This window comes from Lutra lutra, chromosome 15 (assembly GCF_902655055.1).
Source record: "Lutra lutra chromosome 15, mLutLut1.2, whole genome shotgun sequence".
Taxonomy (NCBI): Eukaryota; Metazoa; Chordata; class Mammalia; order Carnivora; family Mustelidae; genus Lutra; species Lutra lutra.
This window is the reverse complement of record NC_062292.1, coordinates 3,982,615-4,007,451: the sequence shown is the minus strand read 5'-3', so window position 1 is coordinate 4,007,451 and position 24,837 is coordinate 3,982,615. Positions and strand designations below refer to the sequence as shown.

Here is a 24,837-nt window from a genome sequence, read left to right as displayed (position 1 = left end):
CTCCTCTGATTTCCACTGATGCTTTAAACCCCCCATGAATGATGTACACAGTGCTAATCTCTTTGTTCCACCCTGAATTACTGGATAATTCATTTTTATCTTATTTAATCTTCCTACCAAGGTGACCAGGACTTGTCACAACTTTGGATTCCATTAGTGGTATATGTTAATTCAAGAGAAGACATTTCATGGTACGTGAAGGCTTTAAGATGGCTCTCACTTGAAGCTTTTGGAATTATTCAAACCAATATATTTAAAAGAGGTAGATTTTTTCTGCTTCTAAGAAGTATTGCATAAGGCCAGTAGAAATGAACTGCTTTAGTTGTAATTCTTTAAAGATTACTGAGTTTCATAGTTTGGCTACTCAAATGATATTTGGAAGCTACCTAGGAATTTTCTCACATTTTGATCTCTGGAAGGGCAATTCATCAAGCTCTTGTTTGAGGTAACTCGAACTTTAATCAGAATTCTGTGGGGGGGGCGCAGTCGCAGGGCTGTCTACCCAGAATCTTCAACAGTGTATATAATTGAAAACAGCAACAACGGGAAAAGGAAAGGAGATGCCAGTGAGCTGGTATGTTCTAACCTCTGGTCAAGCAGTACTTGGCAAATCTCAACAGATTTCGTTAACTTGAGATAAAAACTTAAGCAGTGGCATTCCATTAAAATAAAACAAAATATTCACACAGAATCAAGAATTCCCAGTGAAGAAGAGTGCTATAAAAACACTATAAAAACACATAACAAATTGACCAGAGGCAATTTGTTAGAAGACTGAAGTCGGGATTTCGTAGTGCAGGTTTGAAACAAAAACTTGAAAGTTTCTTTAGGTCAAGCCATACAGCACGGCACTCGGGGAGCCAGCCAGCATCGCTGAGGGAAACGAGGAAGGCCACATGTGGAACTAATTACTCATGGAGAGGCCATGACAAAGAACATTTCTGCAGACTTTTCATGGGGGCTTCACTTTCAGGAAGTTGCTATAATTACTGTTCAAGTCTAGAGCAGCCTGCAAGCCGCTGACAGATCCAACAGACGAGGAGGAGGAGGGAAAGAGAGAGACAGGAAAAAAAAAATGAACTTATCTGGCCTTTTGACGAGTGAAATACCAGAAAATAAAGTACCACAGGAAAGCTCCAAAAAGTTGGCAAATGAGCCCTGACTTCCAGTGTTCAACTTTCTGTTTACTTTCTTTCTTTCTTTTTTTTAATCTACCCTCTATCTTCAAATTACTTTTCTAGGCTGGACCAGACAGCAAATTTGTATTGTACTTCTACACTAACTCACTTTCAGTTGGCCACAGCAGAACTGTACATCTCGACTCTTTTTTTTTTTTTTTTTTTTTTTACAGCTTTTCCATACTGAGGCCCACTTCCTGCCCAGTTGAGGAAAAAAATCTGGCCTGAAGATGAAATGACTGCTTAACATTACACTAAAACATCTGGTACCATTTTATGCACAGACCCATGTCTGAGAGCAGGCGATTCTAGCGGTCTCTCCAGCGGCACAGCGCATACCCAAACCTCCCCAGGGTGACATCATCCCATATATGGACTCTCCAGCCCAGCCCTCCCCCTTTTCCTGGTCCTAAATTCATTGCCAGTTCCCCAGTCTGCAGCAAATGTGCCACGTCAAGACTGGAAATCACAGCCCTTGAGTGTGTCTCAGTCAGTGCAGCAGAATTCTGGGGGGAGAGCCGAAAGCTACCCCTGGTGCAGGAAGGGAGGCTTTTCCCAAAGACCGGGAGAGGATTTTAAGTGCATAGATGGAAGCTTCTGGAGATCCTGCTCCGTCGCCCCAGTGTTCAGACTACCTGTTCAGGACAATGCCGTTGTACAGTAGTCTGCACATTGGTTAGACTGGGCAAGGGAGAGCAACGCTGTGGACGGCTGGGGACCAAAGTGGCTGTTTCCAAGGAGAAGACTTTTGTCTGCTTTTTCAAATCTCACGCCCAGTGTTTTTCTTCACAGGTTTTGCACACTAGGGACCCAGAAGCCCTTGGGGACACTGCTGAGAAAGGACCGCTCGAAAGAAGACCTGTGGGTAAGGCCTTCTTGAGCGCTCACCTGGTCTGTGCCCAGGAGAGCCGAGGTGGGGAGCCAAGGGCGTGCGAGGGAAACGGAGGGCTCTGTGCGGTGGAGAGCGGCGCGGTCACCCTCGAGAGAGGAACAGCCTGGGGTACAGAGCGATTTATTGTATGCTATTTGATTTCTGAAGACTCGTACGTCAAGTATTTCCTTAAGTTCAAAGTTTTTCCCACTTCCAACCGAAACATGAAAACACTCCAAACATTTCAGAGTAATTTAATGAGGCTGTTTTTTAATTGTTGAACTTAATAATCCAAGGGCCTAAAAACTTATCTCAGTAAGGGCTATAGTAGAAATTTTAACATCCCGGGATTGAATCCATTTTGCCTCCAAGTAAAGACTATCTGCTATTTGTAAAATGCTATCCGAACAGTGCTTTTTTGGAAAATTTACTTACATTAATATAAATACCAGGAATAGTAGTATCTAACAATAAAAGAAGAGGCGGCCAAGTTTTTGCCCACCAGACAATGCAGATGGGACTGACCCAGAAAAGAGCGCCAACCCAGAACTTAGTGAGTCAGCAACTGATTAAGTTGGAGAATAGCAGAAACCTATCTACAGATACCCCAATACATGTCTCTGTGTTACTGTTTTATTTTTTGTAACCCAAAAATGGCTGATAATTGCTGGTCAGCTGAGACCTCATGCCTCTATTTTACAATGCTTCTATTTCTACGAGCATTTAAAATGATAAGGTACTTTGTCTAGAAACCCGCTGATAAAAAAGGAATTTGTAAACGAAGGCAAAGTTTTCTTTGGTCCGTTTCCAGCTGTCCTGGAGGTGAAGGGGGGTGGGGAGAAGGTGGGAGGGAGAAAACCCTCAAGCTGAATGAAATCCCAATAGAGAGAATAACAGAGAAAGTCTGGGTTGCAACATGATCCATGCTGGACTGTAAAGGTGGGCCTCTTAAAGAAAGTTCTGGAAAAATGTTACTGCCTCACCCCTAATTCCCTCAACCCCCATTTACATCTACCCCCAAACTATTCTATATAATGAAAACATCTGTTCTATAGGCTTTTATGAAAAAATGAAGTGATCTCTTTTGTCCTCCTTTAAATTCTTTAAAATTACAGTAGTTCCTGAACAAATCCTTTTCTAAATGGTACATTTTGTAACAATCTAAAAATTGTAACAAGTTCTCTTTTGTCAAACATTTTATTACAAAAGGTTCCCCAAGTTATCCTTTGTGAAAATGATTTACTTTTTAAATTACCCTTTTGATCATCCCCAAACTGGTATAAAGAACATATAAGTTATCGCTTCTATTCATACTTTTTAGTTAAAAAAAAGCAAGGATATATTTAGTTATCTTCTCCACTTCTCCACTTAAATGATATGATAAAGCCATCCTTTGTTTTTTCTGTTGTGATCTGGAGGCCTGCATATTAATTATTTTTAATAGAACAAGAGATATTTAAAACATCCATAGTTCCTCTTACACAAGGAAACTGGAAAAAAAAAACTATGAGGTAATTACAGAAGCTTAGTTTCTCAAGAAATACATTTTTACTAGTTGATGCACTTACTAAAGAAGAAATGTAGCTATAACAGACTTTGGCAATGTTTAAAGTTTTCCAAAAAAATTTTTTTAAACTATAAATGACAGAATTTCACAATTTGCTTTCCTTTCATGTATATTTAATTTAAATGTCTTTCTTTACATTAAATGGCTTTTCTGATTGTAAGAAACTATCACTGCTCGCCCACCAATTCTCTCCCTCAGGATGAATTTTAGTCTGGAGATAGAGGGGACTTGGTGGTGTCCTTGGCATAAGTACAGGAATGGGAACCTTAAGAATTAATTTGTAGAGGGTTAGCCTAGGGGTGCCTACAAGTGTTCGGTGGAGTCCCGACAACCCATTTTGATGCAAACTTTTGAATAATGAAAAGGAATCCTACTTATTTTTAAATTGGATGGGCTAAATTCAGGATCAAAAGTAAAAGCTCACTTTATAAAGCCCTGTGGACTGAAGGCAGGATAGGATGGCCGTTCATATGCTGGGCTATACACCAGCATTTATACACACGTATCATAAAATAACCTTCTCTCTTTCCAGTGTAATTAGAGCAATGTTTAACTTTATTTTGATATTACTTTATAAGGAGATTTACAAATATTTTAGAGGTCATGGGATCTATTCCAGAGGAAACTAACAACAGTAACATCTTCAACTCAAACTACCCTTGGATATGATGGTAAGTATTAAAATTAAATATTGCACATTGTCAGAAAGAGAACAATGCTTGCAGGGCCTGTCCAAATTGCATTTCATAGAAGCTCAGTAGTTATTTTTCATTTTAGTGCGTGGATGACTGGTGAAGTAGGCTAGGTACTGGGATAAAAGCAAAACTTTTTCTGGCATCCAAGAGAAAGGAAATTTAGGGCCTCAGCCTCAACACCATCAATTCTTAATTGGATGAGGATCGATATAAAACATTTTTCAAACCCCATTCCCTTTTTTAAGCCACAGATCTCAAAATCAAAGAAATCACATTGTTTACAATGGGACAAAGTTTCACACTGATCACTTTCCTGCAGTTAGTCAATAGGTTAACGTCCTTCCGGCTTGGCATTTCTGTCTCTCGGCCCAGATAATGGTGTTTATGTTTTTAAAAGACCAAAATATACTGTCTACCCCCACCTCTCGCCTTATAGACCACCCAAGCTTTTCACGCTGTGGGAAAAAGCTGAGGCGTAAAGCTTCCAATGAAAGAATTTTTCTTTTTTCTTTTTTTTTAAGGAAATAAGAGGAAAATACAGCTTGATAATGTGAAACAGTTCCCTTCCCCACCAGTGTCCATCCTTACTAAAGAGAAGCCAAAACTTCCAATTACTCTATAGGAGCTCTGCTCTTTAAAAACAATCCATTTTCCTCTTTTCTAAGGAGAGTATCTCACCCATCACAATAATGTCCAAATAATAACTAAGGGACCATCACTCAGAAACCCCAACTTAAAATAACCAGAGGGTCAGGCTCTAACCTGAAAGGAGGAATGTCTTCAGGGAAGACAGAAACTTTCTTACTTGGTTTCTTCTATCTTTTCACCTTAGTGTGCTGTAAACTATGTAAAGTTTTGAAAGGTTTTGAAGATCTCTTTTTAAAAGCTTTATCAGTTTTAATAAATAGAGATAATGAAATAAGTTAAGGAAAATAATTAAATCTTCATTTTGAATATCCTGACCTATCGTGACAGCCAGTTTCCTGAAGTGGTTTTGGTTTAATTTTGCTGTAAAGGATTTAGAAGATAATTCTTTCCTTAAGACAATAAATAAAAGACAAAAGAAAATAAGGTATAATAACCACATCAAAAATTACATGGTGTGATAATGGAAATAGCTCTTTTATATTTTAGCTAGTATTTTAAGTGATAATAAATTGATATTCACTGTAGCTGGGAGATGGAAAAAGAGTCTTGAATGTTTTTTTCAGTCTTCTGTCTTTTCAACCAGATTGACGGCAGGTTCAACATAACTATGAAGTATGTATATTCCACATACTATGACTGCAGTTTCAAAAGCCATTAGAAAAAATTTTCCAAAAGTTGTATGAATAGAGCAGTCATTTTTCAGCAAGATTTTTTTCCCCCCTGAAAAAAGGCTATGGATTTTCAGGCTCAAATATTTTGGGGTTATCTTGATTTACTAGAACTATTTCATATTAAAATATAGCATATAAACTCACAAATATTTCTTTCTATTTCCAGGTCACATGCATCATTCCCTTAATTGAGCAGAGTTAACGGGATCAGATTATTTATGGGAGAGAGAGGGAAAGCTATACAGAATCCCAGTAATTTTTAATTTCCACCAATATACTCTTTGTAAGTGAATCACTCTAAATATCTTCCGTTACACTGAATGCAGTACCAATACCAAAATACTTTCGTAAGGTATTTGTTTTTGCATACTCTGACCTTGTAATTATCTAAATAGCAGCCAAGTTTACTGACGTTTTTGATTCTGTTAGGACAAAAAAAAAAAAAAAAAAGTTCTCTACTCAGAATGATGACCAGAAACCGAATCAGACATTTATTTTCTTGAAATCAAATAAATGGAAAATTGCTCTTATCAGCTCTTTGTTAAAACTGTACCATATCTAATCAATGCATAAAAGTTCAGACGTGTAGAAAACTGCGATTTTTTTCAGCCTTTAAAAACATTTTCCTCTCCATAAAGTTTCTGTTTGCTATTTTCTCAGAATTTTACGGTTAAGGGGAAATAACAAACTACGCGTTTTCTTCAAAATTCTTTGGAAAAAGTCCCAAACTCCACACTCCTTGGACAATAAGGTTTTGTTTTGTTTTTGAAGAAATCCCACTTACTGGAATTTTGACTATCTAAATGTTTTCTTTTTTAAAGGGCAAGGGAATTTATTAAATACCTCCATGAATGTGAATTGATCATTTATACTAAAATAGCCAGTAGGATTATCCTTGAGCCACCAGAATTACATTTTCTATCTGTGTATTTAACACCATTAACTCTTTCTTACATAAATTATAAGAAAATTTTCCAAGGGGTCTGGTTTTACTTTTTGGATATGAAATGAGGTTTCCTTTTCCTTTCCTATGTTTAAGATACTATTCTGCAACTGTGTGGTACTACCAATGTCCAAAACACATTCTGAACATCACTGTGGGAAACAACTTTTTAGTTTATACCCTCTTGATTTCTGGTATGGCGCTATAGTTAATTAAGAAGAGGAGCACATAAGCTCACAACTGCTTCTTATTTTGGTTTTCACACCCATAACTAAAAACTTTGCATTAAAAAGAATATGAGAAATTTAAATACGTTCTCGCTGCTTTATGACGTATTGGCAAAAACCCACCCCCTTGTAAAAATCCCACTATCAAAGCATCTGATACCAAAGTTGGCTGGTTGACTGCCAAAGACATTAGGCTCATTGATTATTTTGAAAATGGCTGCCGTTTCCATGTCAATGACAACTTTCTTTTTCATGGGCAGGGCTATGCCACTTATCTACCACAAGAAACATGTATAAACACAGTCTTTATCTTTAACTTCAGTATTAAAATATGCAGTTTTTGTGAAGAGGAAAAACATCTGGTTCAATTACTCTGAACTCTGACTGCATGTGGGGCCAGTAAAAATACTACCAATTGGATTTAAGAATAAACCTTGTGTTTAATCTTTTTTTTTTTTTCTGTTTTGTTTTTTTCCTTAAAATTTCAATGTGAGTTTTCAGTCACGACCATTATCCATGTTAGCACATTTGGAACCAATGTAAAAGTGTACTTTCTGAATAAAGTCAAAAGTCTCACTTGTTTTAGTTCCATAATGTTTTAATGTTTAATTCTATTGTGTGTTTCTCTCCCTTTCGCCCTCACCCTCCAAAATCACCAAATCTGGAAAACAGACTGATTGTGTCTGCCCATGAGCAAAGGAAACCCGAAGGAACCAAGGGCCTGGCTGGACGGAGTTGTCATGTGTCTGCCTGTCTACACTTGCTGTGCAGAACATGCACTCACCTGTACAGCAGGCACAGACAGGCAGTCACATGACAACCCAGCCTGAATGACCACCAGCCACTGAGAGCGAGCAGCCCTCACACCATAGCATCTACACCAAGAGCTGCAGCCAAAATGAGGGGTGTGGGGGCCTGGGGGTCGGATCTGTTGGATGAATACTTAATTCGTATGTATTATTTTATTACTATATTTTGATTCAAATATTGAAACCCACCAAAAGTAAAGTGAGTGGTGCCGATGAAATATAATAAAACCCATTTCTGAAAATGTTCCTGTGCTTTCTATAGTTCTCTTTGCCTAATTGTTGTCAGTAAATTACTACCCTTGACATTTATTGTACACAGCCTTGCGGCACCCCGTAAGCAATACGACAAAACAATATAACTTCAGTCCTATGCTTGACAGAGAAGAAATGATTCTAATAGTTCTACTACAAAAACTAAGTTTGGTTTTCTAGCTCGTGATTTTTTAAGAGAGAGGGAGACAAGAAAACAAGGCAAGAGATAATGTTCCAGGGGATCATGTGTTTTGAGTTAATAAACTCTACCAGTTCGGGTCTGGGTAAAACATAGTGAAAAGAGGATTTTGAACACAATTTTCATATGTATTAGAATAGTGGCTTCTCCTCTACTGATATACAGTAAATTGGAATTGAAGCTTCGATAGTCCCAAGTGTCCTGATACACAAAGACTTATTACTTTGTCACTGTTTAATTAAGAAGACATGACACTACAGTTCTAAAGGTGAAATTACCAGGCCAAGCATTCACTTGGAATACATGCTCCCATTCACTGTAAACCTTGAAACTCTTGAAATGTTTGGGGAATGTGATTATTTTCAAAAAGAGCAAGGAAAGGGATCAATGGTAACGCAATGTGTATTTTACCGTATCTCTTGAGAAAATGTCAAAACCTCAGTTTGTACACTGTGAACTGGGGAGAAATTATCAGAGCTAGCTTGTGTATATGTACGCTTACACACTGATGGGTAAAAAAGGTGAGACAGATAAAATTAGAAAACTGTCAACTTCGATTTGGTTCACTAAAATGTTTTTAACTTCAGTATTTAAAATTAGTTTCTTTTTCTTGAGATTGTGGTTGAACCTTCAAAAACATAGCACAAGACTACATTAAAACTTTCTGGTTTCTTCAAAACTTAATTAAATATTTCAAATATATAGTTTGGACTAAAAAAACTATTTTTATTCAGATCATTTTTAAAATGAAAGGTTTAGTCTTAAGGCTAAAAATCCCACAAGGTTAAAAATTTCTAGGATTTGGGGCTCTTTTACCAGACCTGACGCTATAGTTTCTTTTAAAAAAAGGAAAAGGAGAGATTGGGCACAACCGTGAAGTAAAAATATAATTAAGGCTAAATTCTTGCATTTAACAATCTGGCCTTAGGAAATCGGGCCTCTGCAAAAATATACTTCTGTAAAACACACTGAAGTTCCTTCCCTTAAAAGAAAGTCCCATGACTGGCAAAGAGAGTACTAAACAATAGTTCACAAAACATAAAATATAAACAGGAAGGTGATACAAAAATGTCTCCTGAAATATTTACATAGTACCGCCCAGTGTTAAATGTTTTCTATAACCTGCAGCAACTGTCAGCAGAAGTCTACATCTGGATTGTTCTACTGGACCCTGCGAGGCAGACCCAGCACAGTACCTGAGACCTCTCTGGGTGACATGATAGCAGGTCAGAACGTAAAGACTGTTCTACCCCAGCAGACTCCAAAGGGAAAGTGAGGCCAGCGGAGTCACCCTTAAGGGAGCCGCTCCAGGAAAAACCACTTCAAACAGCACTCCTGTAAAATGTGAGGTTAACATTTTGGTTTTACCTTTTTTTCACTTCACTCTCAAAAAATGCCTGGAAGAATATTATACATATTTAAGTTCATTAAATGATGCACATTTTAAAATTTTGCTCTTCTGGTAAAGAGTAATATTGTTTTTCCAGAATAAACTTTTGAGTGGGACAAAAAAATACTTTTAGGGGAGTGGGTTTGGGCCAATTGAGTATTTTTCATAAATTTGAAAGAGTTTTTGCCACTATGGGTCGTTGTACATATTTGTCAAAGTTGTAAGTCTTTGGATAACACCAGAATGTGGAAATGTTTGTATGAAATAATCCTACATTAAAAAGCGTAACATATCTTATGCATGTGAAAAAACACAACTACAGTCATGAAGAATTTTAAGTAACATAAACGTTTTCAAGTTCAATATTTATTGGGACTTCTTTGTTTGGCAAAAAAACATCTAAGTTTTGGCTGACTAAAACAACTCACGAGGAGAGTAAATAGTGTTCACAGGGTCAATGCTAAGCGCCTCGTCACAGGGAGCACGGGGACCGAGCAGCGAACAGGCAGATTCGGGAAAGTGTAAGTGAAACTGGAAAGAGCTGAAGATATCTAGGACGTCTTGGTCCCACAGCTTTGGCCATTCAGGGGGATGGCTGCCATTTTGTTTTCTAGGACTTAAGTTAGATTTGTCATCTGTCACAGCTACCTAATAAAAACAGTACTACGTAAACATCCCTATAAGGGGATTATATAATCTCCTTATCGAGCTATCCAAATACTTCGACCCACAAAAATGAGGCCTGGAATTTCTTAAGAGTCCAAGGAATGTCCTTCTTTCAACGCAGACTTCGGATTTTCTTCAATAGTCTAAGGTTAGTACATTTTCATTGGGAGCATTTCTGTTAAATTATGCTTCTTGCCTGTAAGTAAGTATTTCATAATGATTCTGATCTTCATGATGCATGATTTAAATAGAATAAATATTGGCTGTATGCTACCATTACAAATAACCCAGTAATCCCCTTCAGTGATTTTTAACCATCATTCACATGTTTCTCATTGATATTAAGAAAAATAAGGCCTTTTTCTCCCTTTATCAGAATATCCTATTCTTCTAAAATTCATGTTTTATACATATTTTAAATAAAAGCCATCCTTTTATTCCAGATCTGATTTAAAGTATTAATATAAAACTATATAAGCTCCAAGCCCTTTTGAAAATGATAGTTTCTATTTTAATTCTATACCTGGCCCTTTTCTAAATCCTAAGACTTGTACAAAATGTATTTAGAGTGTGTTAAAATAACATTAGGAAATTTGTTTTCTGCTTCAGTGATCTTCAGTGCAAGAAGCTATAGTCAGAGGGAAAAAATTAAAAACCGTTAACCTTCAATAACGAAAATTAAGAAAATTTTAAGACAATCTACCTCAAATTATAAGTTTACTCTGTAATGAAATAGTTTGGCTTAGGTACCAGAGGCAACAGGACATCAGGACCTATTAGGTTGCATTGATTTACTTGCTCAATCACATCTCCACTCAACCAATATTTACACCTGCAAGTGCCATGTTCACTGGCGGTAGAACAACGAATACGTCCATGGCTCCTGGTCTCAAGAGGCTTACAATGCAGCAGGAACACTGTCTCTACCTATTACGTGTGATGAGTTGTCAATTTTCACCACCTGAGATAACCTTTTAAATCCATCCACTTCTATTTCCATCGACCCACCCAGCCCAAGCTATTATTATCTCTTACACAGTCCATAGCCAGACCTTCTTATCAACTCCCCACCTCAGTTCTGTGCTCCTTCAATCTGTTCTTTACAAGGCAACCCAAAGGATCTGGAAAAAAAATTCAGATCTTATTATGTGACTTTCCAGCTTAAAAACTTCCACGGCTTCTCATCATTCTTAAGGTCAAAATCCTTAATCTTTAAGGAGTTTTTTTCTCTCTGTGCTCTCTTTGCCCTTAATTCAGTTTCTTCAACTCATCAGGCTCAGTCTTGCCTCAAGACATTAACATAAGCCTCTGACCACCCAACTCGAAGTCCCGCTCAGGCTGTGACCCCTGTCCCAGGTGCTCTTCAACTCAAACGTGTCCCTGGATTCATTCCCTCCATAGCCTGTGATCTGCACCTGAGGGGTTTTCCTACTTGTTTGAATTTCTTTATGCGTAAATATCCTTCATGAGGGCAGGTACCATGAATTCCTTGCTAACTGCTTTATCCTTAGTGCCTAGGGTAGTGTCCGCTATGTAGTTGTTCAGAAAATGCTGTTGGGAACTGTCCGGTCGGTTAAGAGCATAGCAGCAGCGCTTAGCAGCGGCTGAATTCTTTTCTCAGAGTCTCAGTCTTCATCTCTAAAATGGGAAATGTCAATAAAACACTTCGCTCAGGGCCTGGGAAACTACAAATACTCAATAAATGTTCACTTTTATGATGACAATGATCATCACCAAGGTTACCGTCTGGACAGAAAGCTGGCCTTCGGGACTGTGGGCAGGTGGAAGGACACGTGAAATTCTAATGATGGCCACAGGGACTGTCGAACTAGGGAGCACGTGGCTGGCCGGAGTCTGTCAGGTTTGGTTGAGCACTTTGGCCAGTTGGAGTGTGCAAAAGGGAAGCTGGAGCCAAGGCAGGGCTAGATGCTGAGAAGAGCTGAATGGTGGGTAAACTGAGTGAGAAGAACCTCGAGTCTGGTGCCATCCAGATTAACAGCATTGAGGGAAGAAACAGGAGGGGAGACAGAAAGAGAGGCTGACGTATTGTCTGTGGGCTGGGCCGGCACCAGGCTAGAGCCGCTGCTGACTCACCCAACCGAGCGGGGTGTCTGTGGATAAAACCACTGTATGGAGCATATGGAATATTCTATTTGAGGTTGTTTGAACGGCTGTATTGCTTCCCCAAATCCTTAGTGAAGTACTAAAAAATATCCTTGTTATTATTTTTATAGAAATCAAAGGATCTATAAGATCATCCATCGAATATAAGGGAACATATGCACAAGCTTGCATGTCCAAACTGTCCTCGCCCCCATAAAGAGACTCTCCTAGACTTGGGGCACACACACGGGCAGAATGAAACTAGGAAAAGGCCTATCAACCCACTAGAAAAGAGCTCAGGGCCACTTGTACAGGGAATTTCCGAGTCTTGGGTACTAGAGCATGATCCGGAAGGTCAGCCACGTTGGGGCAAACCCCCTCGGTGATTAGTTATAAACTGTCTAACCCTGTAAGAAGACAGTTTATTTCTTTTTGTGTTACAGAAAGTCCCAATCTTCAACGTCATAGGAGAGGATAACATATAGATTAATTAGGTCTCCTATAACCACTCTATATTAAAAAGACTCTTTGAAGATAACATGCATGGAAAAAAACACTGCCCGAGACACAGGTGGGAACTTCTCTGTTAAACTCATCTACAGTAACATTATCGTCGTTTAGAGTAATGGTTCAAGAAGCACAGTGCACAGATGCTTAAAGGTTTACACATGTGTCCAAAATTCAAGGCTGGGCTAGGTAGAGCTGTTCAAAATAGGGAGAAAGCAGGAAAAATGCTGGGGACTTACCACTACAGTTATGCCAACTCTAGCTCAAAATTATTACAGTGTTATCATGATACTGCATGATACAAACATGATGCAAATGATACGAAAATCACATTTTTGTATTATAGCCTCCAATTCTTGGCTGAGGTGGTAACAGAACCCCGAGTGGAGGGGGGGCAGCATGGCAAGTCGCACTGAAGGAATGGGATCTGAGTTCCCTCCTAAAGAGTCTGACCTTTACCATTCTCTGTTTAAAAAAACAAAACAAAGGGCGCCTGGGTGGCTCAGTGGGTTAAAGCCTCTGCCTTCGGCTCAGGTCATGATCCTGGGGTCCTGGGATCGAGCCCCGCATCGGGCTCTCTGCTCAGCAGGGAGCCTGCTTCCTCTCTCTCTCTCTCTGCCTGCCTCTCTGCCTACTTGTGATCTCTCTCTGTCAAATAAAAATAAATAAAATCTTTAAAACAAAACAAAATAAAACCCACCCAGATACCATATCTCCAATCTCACAACACGAAATGACAAAAAACTGGAAATTAGAAGACGTGTGAGTCAAAGAATGGCTTTTCGGTGGGAGGGCACAGTTGTTACTTGCCATGGCAACCATGAATATATAAATGTGACACCTAAAAGTTTATAAGAGCCCTTATTTATATAGGATTTCTTAGAGTCCTAGACTATATCTTGGAGGGGATTTGGTCAGCAAAGGTCCCCATTCAACAAGTTGGAAGGAAAGAAGGGAGGCCCAGAGAAGACGGACTTGTTCCAACAGCGGCATTTGTCATAGCAAATCCACGCCCCCCCCATAGCTCGCCATGCTCACCATACCACGTGTATGGTTTATCGGGTCTTTTGTTCAATTAATGTCATCCTGGAAAATAGTTCAAGCTATTGTTCTTCAATCTCAGATAGATTTCGGAAGTCATTTATTACAGACTTAATAAGTTATATAAAATCCTATCTATTCATATGATATAATATGCTCTTTATTCAGCAGCCCATTAGAATGAAAACATACCAACCTAATTACACAAGAAAGAAGGAAGATGGCAGAACACAGGAAAAAAATGATAATCCTCTATGAAAATTTGCATATAAATTTGTCACTGAACAAATGAATGAAAATATAACTAGCTTAATGATACTTACTGTGTTACACTGGCTTGACTAAGATAAATTATCCCGTAACAGGATTTCCAAGGATGGGGATGCTGACGCGTGTATTAGACAGATACCATGGGAACAAAGGACAAGCACTTAATTCAACAACAAATTGCCTCCAAACGTTGAGTTAGAATTGAGGCTTATTTTCACAAAGGAATAGTCTAAACTGGGGGATTTTGAGGTTACCCACAGAAGCGTGGTCAGGCCACATGTACTTGAACTATAGCAATAAGACCTTTATGGAATCTCAGTAGCATTTAAAACATTGCTGCTAAAAGATGGGAGTTTAGGGTACAAATTCAACGGGCCAGAGACTCATCACTACTCCCGAGCCCTACCTTCTCATGTTTCTTCTTGACCTCCTTTCCCCGTGTCCTCCCTTCCGGCCTCTGCTCCCAGCTGACACTACTATTGGTTGAACACTAGCACAAAGAGAGGAACAGAACTGTACCCTCCCTCCCGACTGGACAGCAAGCTCAAAGGTGGTCTGCTATGGTAGCAAACCCTGGCAAGAGAAACAGAGCGGAGCAGAGGAGGACAGCGGCGATGGCCAAGGAATGATGAGGTGGGACTGGATGCGGATGGCCCCAGTGGAAAAGGGCTCTTCCCCAGTGACAAACAATTTGAAGATAGGGGTCATTTGTGAGTCAGGCATTAATATTTGAGAACTTCCTAGCTCGTTTCTGGAGCACAGTTCTACTGAGGAACAGTACCAGCAGCTGCAGTGTGGCTGTATGTGGTCCCTGAGTTTGCTACCCTGCACTAAGAGCTCCTCTCAAGCCGCCCAGGGTAAGCCACCATCTTCTGTTATCTGGCACCGCTCGAGTGTCCCGGCTGGTCTCCCATCTTCTATTCCTGCCACTCCCCTCCTTCCACACACCCATTCCTTGCCACACATCATGCCCATCCCAGCAGCCAGAGTGATCTTTCTAAAACATAAATCCAATCATGTCCCATCCTGTTGGAATAAGCCAATGATTTTCAGTGATCCTTGAAATAAAATCCAAATGATAGGCTGGAGCCTGATAAGTCCCCACCCGCTGGTACCTCTGATTTTATCTCCTACCTCTCTCCCCTATGCTCTCACATTTCAGCCACAGGAGGCTTGCTGACTCCCGGCCTGGGTGGTGGTGGTGGTGGTAGAGGGGGTGGGAGGGTGTATATATTATGGTTCTCTCTACCTGGAATGTTCTTCAACAAAATCTTCTACCCAGCTCATCATTCCAGCCTCTGCTCTGATGTTTGTTACCCCAAACGCCCAATCTAAAGATTCTTCCCCCCATCACTTCATTTTTTTTTAAAGATTTTATTTATTTATTTGACAGACAGAGATCACAACAAGTAGGCAGAGAAGCAGGTGGGAGTGGGGGTGGGAGGAGGAAGCAGGCTCCCTGCTGAGCAGAGAGCCCCATGCAGGGCTCAATCCCAGGACCCGGGACCTGAGCCAAAGGCAGAGGCTTAACCTACTGAGCCACCCAGGCGCCCTGTGCCCCCATCACTTTCTAGGTCACCACCCTATTTTATTTTTTTCAGAGCACTTAATATCTGATATTATCTTATTAGTCTCTTTGTTAGTTCCACAGAACAACAAATTTATCATTTTTTTTCCTTGAAATGGTCTAAACTAAGCAAACAATCCTCTCTTAAACTTCTAAATCACTCTACTATATTTCAAAGGTCATTCCTATAATAACCTGCACATGTCCAAACACCCTCTACACATATACGTCAATACAATGGTCTCCAGCACTCAGTTAATATTATAACCGCACACACTTATTTTCCATTTGTTATAATCAAGTGCTCATGAGGGCACTTTAGCCACAGAGATTTTGTAAAAAGTTATCCTAAGTTTACAAAGGACAGGAAGGGATAACCAGTGATCATAAGGTTACCAAGCCCTCAAGCCTCCTTCCTTCCCTATAGGGGGCATCGTGAGCCTTCTAGTGGCCCTCTTTCAGGGCCCACACAGCCGGACAAGAGAACCCCAGAGCCATATTCCAACAGCAGCAGCTAATCCTATTGTCTTCAGAGCCCCTGATACTAATCTCCAGGAAAAGATAATGACAAAATGCCTGGAACTTGTCTTAAACCCTCTGTGGAATGCGGCCGACTTTGACAACTCCAGCATCTCTGGGATTCTTGCCTCCACTTGTGATTGAAGACATAAGATCTGGAGCCAGATGGCCTGAGTTTGAATTTCTGCTTTGCTAGCAACTAGCTAGGAGACCTTGGGAAGTTCGTTATCCTCACAAACACCAAGTGGTCTGCAATGAGAGAACCTGAGAAATGACTTTGCAAAAGTTGGGTTTTATTGTTTGTTTAGTTTACTTCTCTATCGTGATAGCACTTATCCTTAGGGTCCTAATGTGGATTGAATGACTTAATCTACAGAAAACACTAGCTATTATTACTATGAATCCTCAACAAAATCTTTTGCTTTCCCTAGAATAGCTGATAAAGGCCCCCAAACCCGTATGTATTTAAATACACAGAAATGATCCTCTAAATCCTTGGAAACGACCTATATCTAAGAGAAGATCTCTTAAGGCAAATGAACACAGAAGAAGGAACTTACTGATTTTCTGTCTAGGGAGGCATCTCAGAGCCCCTGAAGCTGTGGTGTTTAAACACTGGACCTTCCCACACAATGACAGAGATTTCGGAGCAGCCAGCACAGGAAAGAAGCCATTGCTAATCCTCAGACCCTCACAACCACCAAGTCCACAGTTGACAGAAGTCAGTGAAATACAGGACATAAAAATTTTTCAAAAGCGTTTGTACTGAAATCTTCTTTGGACATTTCTGTAAGATTTTATTTCTCTTACTGAAGAAAATGTGGTGGTCATCAACTGATCATCTGACTAACACTCTGTTGTGCACCAAGCACTTGGGAAACAGAAATACCTAAGAAGACATGAAACTGTAACTAGAACAACCGACAAAGGCAACTTGTAGTGCTTTCAAAGAAAATAATCAAGCCAGGGTTGGAAGGATTTTTAACTCTGAAAATCAAGCCCTTTTGAGCCAAAGAAAATTGAGACAATCTCACCTGTAAATAGCTTTGAGATCATGAGGTATTCTTATCTAATGTTTGTATACCACGTAATAAACACCAAAAACTACTCAGGTCAGACCAGAGGTATTAAAATTTCCAAAACACAGTTAATTTCATCCATGATTTCCCAAATTAAGCAGTATCATTTTATAGCACTCTAAGGGTTCCCAAAGACAGATTCAAATTTTTGTGCTTTTATACCTATCAGATTGAAATGAGTAGTAAGTCATAGGACTCAAATTATTAACATCTAACATGAACAAGAACAGCATAATTATCAAAATTCTTGCTTTCACGTAGCTGTCAAATTTTCAAAGAACACAACATTTGTATAAATTCGCTTGAGGACTATATGATTTGGACATTTTCAAAAGCCTGCCATTTGAGACAGACATTACAGCAACAATCCCAAAATTCTTCATTAACTTTGCATCAGTGCTATTTTCATTCTTAAGAGGCTCTATATCCTTGGGTCTTTTCAACACATTATTTAATGAAGACTGCTTTCCCTCTATCGGTATCTCGCCATTATTACAAAGACGGAAATTTCCAAAAACTGAGTCCCAGTTCCATGTCTTCAGGTGAAGAAACATGTGACAATACAAAAGAAATAAAAAAAAATTTGAGGGGGATATTATAAAATTAAACATCTATAAGAAAAAAAATCCTTCTTCAAACAAACACCCCAAGCTAAGTCTTACTGAAAGAGAACCATTCATGTCTTGAAATTGTGTATCACAACAATATCAATTAATTTAAAATGAGAAGCACTTTAGTAAGAAAACTCTGCCATCCTCCGTGACTTACCTCGTCGTCTTTGTACCAGGACAAGCTCTCGGCAGTAAGGACGAACCAGTACCCCTTAGAGCCTCCTTTCATGATGCCGATGTTGCTGATGGTTAACCAGCCCTTGCGAATCACCTGTGAGAGAGCACAGATTGGCAGAGATGCTTAGTTTCACGGGAGCCAATGGAGAGCGCAGGGCTTGCACCAAGCGAAGTTAAAAACAAGGCATAAATCACAGTAAGGACGATACTGTCTCCCCAAAGCCCAACTTCTATTGAGCTATTCAAGATAATTTATCTTCCCAAACACCAGATCACCAGAGGGAAATCTGGACCCTTAAGTGGATGATGGAAGAAGACAACTGAAATGGACAGGAATTAAATGAGGCCCCAGTAGGCTTGTGCTGAGGCTATATATGGCATTTTGCTGCTACAACTAAGACACATTTAGTTGATTGGATGAACAATAATAAACTCTCCATGCCCACTGCCTCTTCGCTTCCTGCGCACTGGTCCATTTGTTTGCCTTGTTTGCATCTCGTTATTATTTCCACAAGAGGCTGGCCGCCAAATGGTGAAAAGAAGAAACTCAAGTCAACCAATTAAGTTCCTTTTTAGCAGCTCACAGCCCTGAATAAAACTGGATGAGGGCGAAAGCTGAAACAATGAGTGAAAATTAAAAGTTTGGAGCTTCTTAATGGTCTAGATTTATCCGTCTACTTCTGGCTGTTATTCGTCGTGCTAACAGATACGCAGCATCTTCATGAAAATGTTTAAACTGTTTTTAAATGTTAAAACATTAATAACTCGGATTACAGCTTTGACAGAAATTATTTGTCAATGGCATTTAAACGAAAATCTATTTTTTTCTCCTAGTTGCAAAGCTAAATTCGATTTTTCCACATGGCATAGTTCTACCTTCTCCCCTACGCTAGATAATTGTTGTTGTCATAGCACCCAAAATGAAATACTGTCTAGAATTATAGGATACTGACCTAAATACTAAAAATCATCCTGTACCTAAAGTGCTCAATATCCTAGAGATTCTGAATTTTAAAAAAAAATTACTGGATGACTAATGCATGTCAGATTCTAAATAAAGAGGAAATACCCAAATAATTTGATTTTTATAAAATATTGATAGTGAGTTTGCCTGTTGAAGAAGAAACGTCAATCCTAGGGAAAATTGTGAAATAAGCCAAAGTTGTCTTACTGATCTTCAAGACTCTCTCCACATCCCCAGGCCCTGCCACCCTGGACTCCCTGTTTCAACTTTTCCCAGGTGTCCACTCTCCTTTACAATGCTCTGTAACTTCTGTAGGCCTCCACATAGAACCTCACTCTATCCCTACGGCCGTTCTCTCAGTTGTTCGAAATTACTCTGTCCTCTTCCTCTCTACTTCAGAAAGAAGGAAACGACACTTCTCGGCGTGTGGTTTCTATCATCTATATTATCATCAGTGTGGTCTGTTTTAAAAATACAGATTCTTGGACCATCACCCGTTCAAATGAATCAGAATATGTACATGTGAAACCCAGAAATTTATAAAGTGTCCAAGTTGATCATCACCCATCCTGAAGTTTGATGGCCACCACATGTACACATACAAGCAAAACTTCACTCTGCTAGAGCAAGTAACCTCATCCGATTTCTAGTAAGAAGCAAGTGGACAGTTCATTTCATGCTAACACTGTTATCGACCCCCATGAGCTTCTTACAAATAGCATACAAATCACAGTACTAAAATGAAAGTATAGTTATTTTATCCTATATCTTTGGAGACAAGGACGTCCCCCAGATACTCCATAAAGTACAATGAACAAGTCACCATTTCATTCTCTGGTAGAACAGTCTGGCGCCAACAAGGAGAGCCATTAATGTAGTTTGATGAACATTTCTAAAGAACCTGTCATATGTCAAGATGAAAAAAGCATGATGATGCCATAATCCCTGACTACATGAATCTTATATTTTTGTGGGGAAAATTGAAAAAATATAATTTCAGTCTAACAGTATAATAAGAAATGTATGTCAGGCAAGAAGCACTTGACATAATTCCGGAAGTTGTCATAGGCTTTCTTTGAAGAGATGGTACCTCAGAAGAGCCTAGAAGATAAACTACTTCTTGACCTAATTCTGTTTAACTATTTAACTACATGAAGAACAACAAACAAAAGCAAAATATGAAAGACCCACTAAGCACAGAAAATGGGAGGTGGGGATGAAGAAGTTGGGGTTGGGGAGGCAAGTGGGGTAAAGTCAGAGCAGATCCGGGCCCATGAGACCCCAAATTTTAGTGGCCTCACCCCCCACCAGAAGTACTAAAATAAATTTCAAGTACACATGTAATTTTATTTTTAAGTTATATAGGACTATTGTGTTAATAAATTATGTACATCATATAGAAACATACAGAGAATTTTTAAAGTCTGCATGAAGATAAAATAAATTTTTATTTTGTGGGAAAAACATTTTTTGTCTTATATTTACATTTTACTATTGACTTCTCAGAGCAAGGGTGCTGGCATCAATAGGTTTATTAAATATTAATAAATCTGACTTTTTATTTTCTAGATAAAAATACATATAAGAATGTTCTACCATATCTTCCTTTATTCTAGTGGATTTTACACACTCTCTAAGGCTGAGAAACGAGACTTTGCAAGCTACCGCAATAACCCAAATGAGAAATGAGGTGTGAACTAAAGCCATGATATAGTAAGGATGAAAATAAATACTTACTGGAGAAACACCTAGGAGATAAAATCGACAGAACTAATAACTGGATAAGAGAGAGATTACTAGAGGTAAAGACTCAAGAACTGCACTGGACAGGAGCCACAAGTCACACAGCGTCCTTGTGCCCTACTGAATAGTTTCGATTCAGGCATTCAATGAGTGTAAGATGCCACCTGGATTTTGAAAAGTTAGTACCAAAAAAAAAAATGCAAAATATTTCATTAAATGTTTGCAGATTTATCATAGTAATATTATGTTGGATATATTGGGGTAAACTAAAATCAATTTTTAGTAATCGTTTCACTGTTCCATTTTTTTTAATGTGGCTGTCAGAACATTTTAAATTAAGTATGTGGTTTACATTATATTTTTACTGAATATTGTGCTGTTCTAGGATGATTCTGAAACTCCTGGGGCTACCCCCTCAGAAGGAATAGAAGAGAAGAGGAGAAGAACCAAGTCTTGGAAAGTCGGGGAGTTGATGATGAATTCAGCCAAGGCCATGTTGAATTTGAGGTACCCTTGGGAAATACACATGGAAGTGACCCGACCTCTGAAGCAAAATGGCAATGTCAGGACTAGAGATGAAGACTTGTAAGTCATGTGTGTGTGTGTGTTCAGTTAAAACTTTGAGTGAAATAGCAGTGGCTCACAGTGGAATCCAGGGAAATACAAACATTTAGAAGTGGTCAGAAAAGAGCATGAAAAGAAATGTCAGAGAAATTATAGCAATGAGGTCATGGAAGCCAAAGGCAAGGTGAATTTTAAGGACAGTGTGGTTGGGAGAGTCAAATTCAACACAGACAGGGATGTGGAAAGTGCAATGCAGCCATCATAAGGTCTTCAGCTAGGCCAGCTGTGGTGTGATGCTGGGAGAAGTCAGAGTTCATTGGGTTGAAAGGGGAAAGGGAAGTAAGAAATGGAGATGATAACTGAAAAGAGCTCTAGCCATAGGAAGATGAAAGACAGTTAAAATCAGAATAGACACAGGATCAAAGGAGGTGATGGTATTGTTGCTGCTATTTTGTTGTAGTTTGAGGATTTTTTTTTTTTTTTTTTTTTTAGTATAGAAAAGAATTGAGCATACTTATTACTTGAGGAGACATAACAGTACAAAGTAAGAGCCTGGTGATAGAAGAAAAATGACAGAAGGATAAGAAGATAGGAATGAAGGATAAAGAGTACACAAAGGGACTATCCTTCAACTGAAATGGAGCAGCCTCATCCTGTGAAGCTGGGGAGGCTGGGAGAGTTAAGGGCAGGTGTATGACCTTTGTGCGGAAAAGGGTAGAAAGTGTAGGTAGGTTATATTTGACCTTTCCAATTTACTTCATCAGAGCAGAGACTAAATGATCTGCAGGAGAGCGAGGGGGAGAAGTTGGAAAGAAGGCTTAATGAGAGCGCTAGGACCATCAGTCGTTGAAGGAGGGGGCACTGGGTGGCTCAGTCTGTTAAGCGTCTGACCTCTCCTCACACTCTCTCCGTCTCTAAAATAAATAAATAATATCTTTAAAAAAAGAAAAGAGAGCTGGAACATAACAAGAATTAGTAAAAAAAAAAAAAAAAAAAAAAAAGATTGGGAAAACATAACACTATAGAACTCCTAGAAAATAATATAGGAGAAAAAACCTAGAAGACTTTGGGTAGAATGACACCTGTCTGGGCACAGCACCGAAGACACAACTCATCCAAGAAGTTATTGATAAGTCAGAGCTCATTAAAGTTTAAAACCTCTGTTCTTCAAAAGACAGTATTAAGAGAATGAGAAGACAAGCCACAGACTGGGACAAAATATTTGTAAAAGACATGGATGATAAAGGACAGTTATCCAAAATATACAGAGTGCTCTTAAACTCGATAAGAAGAAAACACACAACCTGATTAAACGAATGGGCCAAAGACTTGAACAGAGGCCTCATACAGATGGCAAATAAGCATATAAGATCTTCCATATCATACATCATCAGAGAAATGCAAATTAAAAGGAGATACCATTACACACCTAATAAAATGCCCCAAATCCCGAAAGCTGATACCACCAAATGCAGGCTTTGGAGCAAGAGGAATTCGGATACATTTGCTAGTGGGAATGCAAAATGGTACTGCCACTTTGGAAGACGGCTTGGCACACTCTTATGAAACTAGATATATTCTTAACATGTGATCCAGAAAGTGTTATCCTTGGTATTCACCCCAAGGAGTTAAAAACTTAGGCACAAACATGTATGTTTAAAGCAGCTTTATTCATAATCGCTGTAACTTGGAAGTAACAGAGATGTCCTCCAGTAGAGGAGTAGATAAACACTCATGGTCATCTCGACGGTAGAGTATTACTCAACAGTAAAAAGAAATGAGCTCCCAAGCCATGAAGAGACATAACGGAAACTCAGATGCATACTGCTAAGTAAAAAGAATCTGATCTGAAAAGGCCATACAGTATAAGATTCCAACTATAGGATTTTCTATTAAATTTCTATTTCTATTAAATTTCTATTAAAAGAAAAGGTTAAACTATGGAGACCAAAAAAAAAAAAAAAAAAATCAGTGGCTGAAAAGAGTGAAGGTGGGGCTGGAGGAAGTGATGAATAGAGGATTAGGTGTTTTAGGGCTAAAAATAATCTGCACATTATGAAAATGATGGATGTAGGTCATTACACCTTTTTCCAAACCCACAGAGTGTACAACTCTGAGAGTGAACCCTAAGGAAACTGTACTTTGGGTGATGATGTGTCACTGTACCTTCATCCTTGGTTAAAAAACAACAACAAACAAACAATTCTGATAAGTTATGTTGGTAATGGGGGAGGGTATGCATATGTGGGGCAGAGGGAAATCTCTCTACCTTGTTTCCATTTTGTTGTAAACTTAAAAGGGCTCTAAAAAAATTAATTCTTTCAAAACATGATTTACCGCTGGGAATGAAGGCCATAGCTTGCAGGGACACAGCTGGCACAGCTAATTCATTCTTGCCAGCAGTGCTCCATATACTACGATGGAGAAAAAGAGAAGATAAATGGGAACTGATCCAGGGTTCTGAATTTCGAGGCCCAAGTAACCTAAATGAACGGGGGTAAAGATGCTGATGTTTGGGGCAAGGGATTAATTCAGGAGATCGTGCACTCAGTCTAGGCCAGGTAGAGAAATGAGACCAGGAGGGGTCTAATAGAACGATAAAAAATGAAAAGCTGAAGAGATTGGAGATGCCCATGAGGTTAAAAAAAAAAAAAAATGCAGAAAGCATGTGAGTGAAGACAAGAATGAAGTTTTGGGGACTTAAGATGACCTGAAGCAAGAAATACCCAATCCTGCCAGCACCATTGTATTAATCCCTCAAAGACGTGCCATTATGTCTAGAAGGGCTGAATGTTAGAGCTAGTAGATAGGCTATTTGGTAAACATGGATTAGTCCAGTGGATATATTCAAATGGACTGTATGGAAATTGTAAGTTACTAATAACAGCTAAAATGAAATCTGCAAGGAATTGACAAAAAATAATTAGATAATTAGAAACCATAGCCTATGAAACTGCAGCCATTTGCACAGCAACAGGCTTCCTCCTTTGGAGAGAAAAAGAAGAGAGTGACAGCTAGCAGGTTGTGAATGCACAAGGCCACAGCCCTTCATGGGCACCCACAGAAGTGTGTTCACCACTGAACGCTGTCAGCAAGTTCAGTTGCTGTCATAAAATATTTAAGAAGCTCTGGGCTCCTCCCAGCCCTTTCTGGAGGGGAAAAAAAATAAGGAAGCATATTTGCCATAAATGGGCTTTTTGTTTTCCCAATGACAATCAGTGCAAAATAAGAATGAAGAAAAAACAATTCCTAGTAAACTTTTTCACAAAAGAATTGAGGGGGAAGGAGAAATCACGAAATCAAGGTAAAACAGTGGAGTGAGATAGGAAAAGGCAAGCATTCAGGAAACATGGTCACAATACAAGAGGTAAGAATGCTGAGGGGAAGTTAAAAGAAAGACAAAGGAAAATAAGTGAGAAAAAGAAAACAAAGACTAATTGAAACAATAAAATTTGAAAAGAATGATGAGACAAATGAGATTAATTATAGGTTCTTTTCATAGAGATAGACTATAAAATGTTAATTTTTGCATTCAAATTTAAAATTACCAGAAACAAAACAAAACAAAAGCTACCA

General features: G+C 39.0%; 1 protein-coding gene across 8 annotated transcripts in view; it reads right to left on the bottom strand.

The window, feature by feature from the left end:
- The window catches only part of DNM3 (dynamin 3), a 553,426-nt gene that overhangs the window by 240,036 nt on the left and 288,553 nt on the right, over positions 1-24,837 (bottom strand). For all 8 annotated transcript variants that reach the window (XM_047705745.1, XM_047705741.1, XM_047705742.1 and 5 more), the window contains one exon: positions 17,971-18,084. In XM_047705745.1, the coding sequence (XP_047561701.1) occupies positions 17,971-18,084 (114 nt within the window). The remainder of the gene's footprint in view (positions 1-17,970; positions 18,085-24,837) is intronic.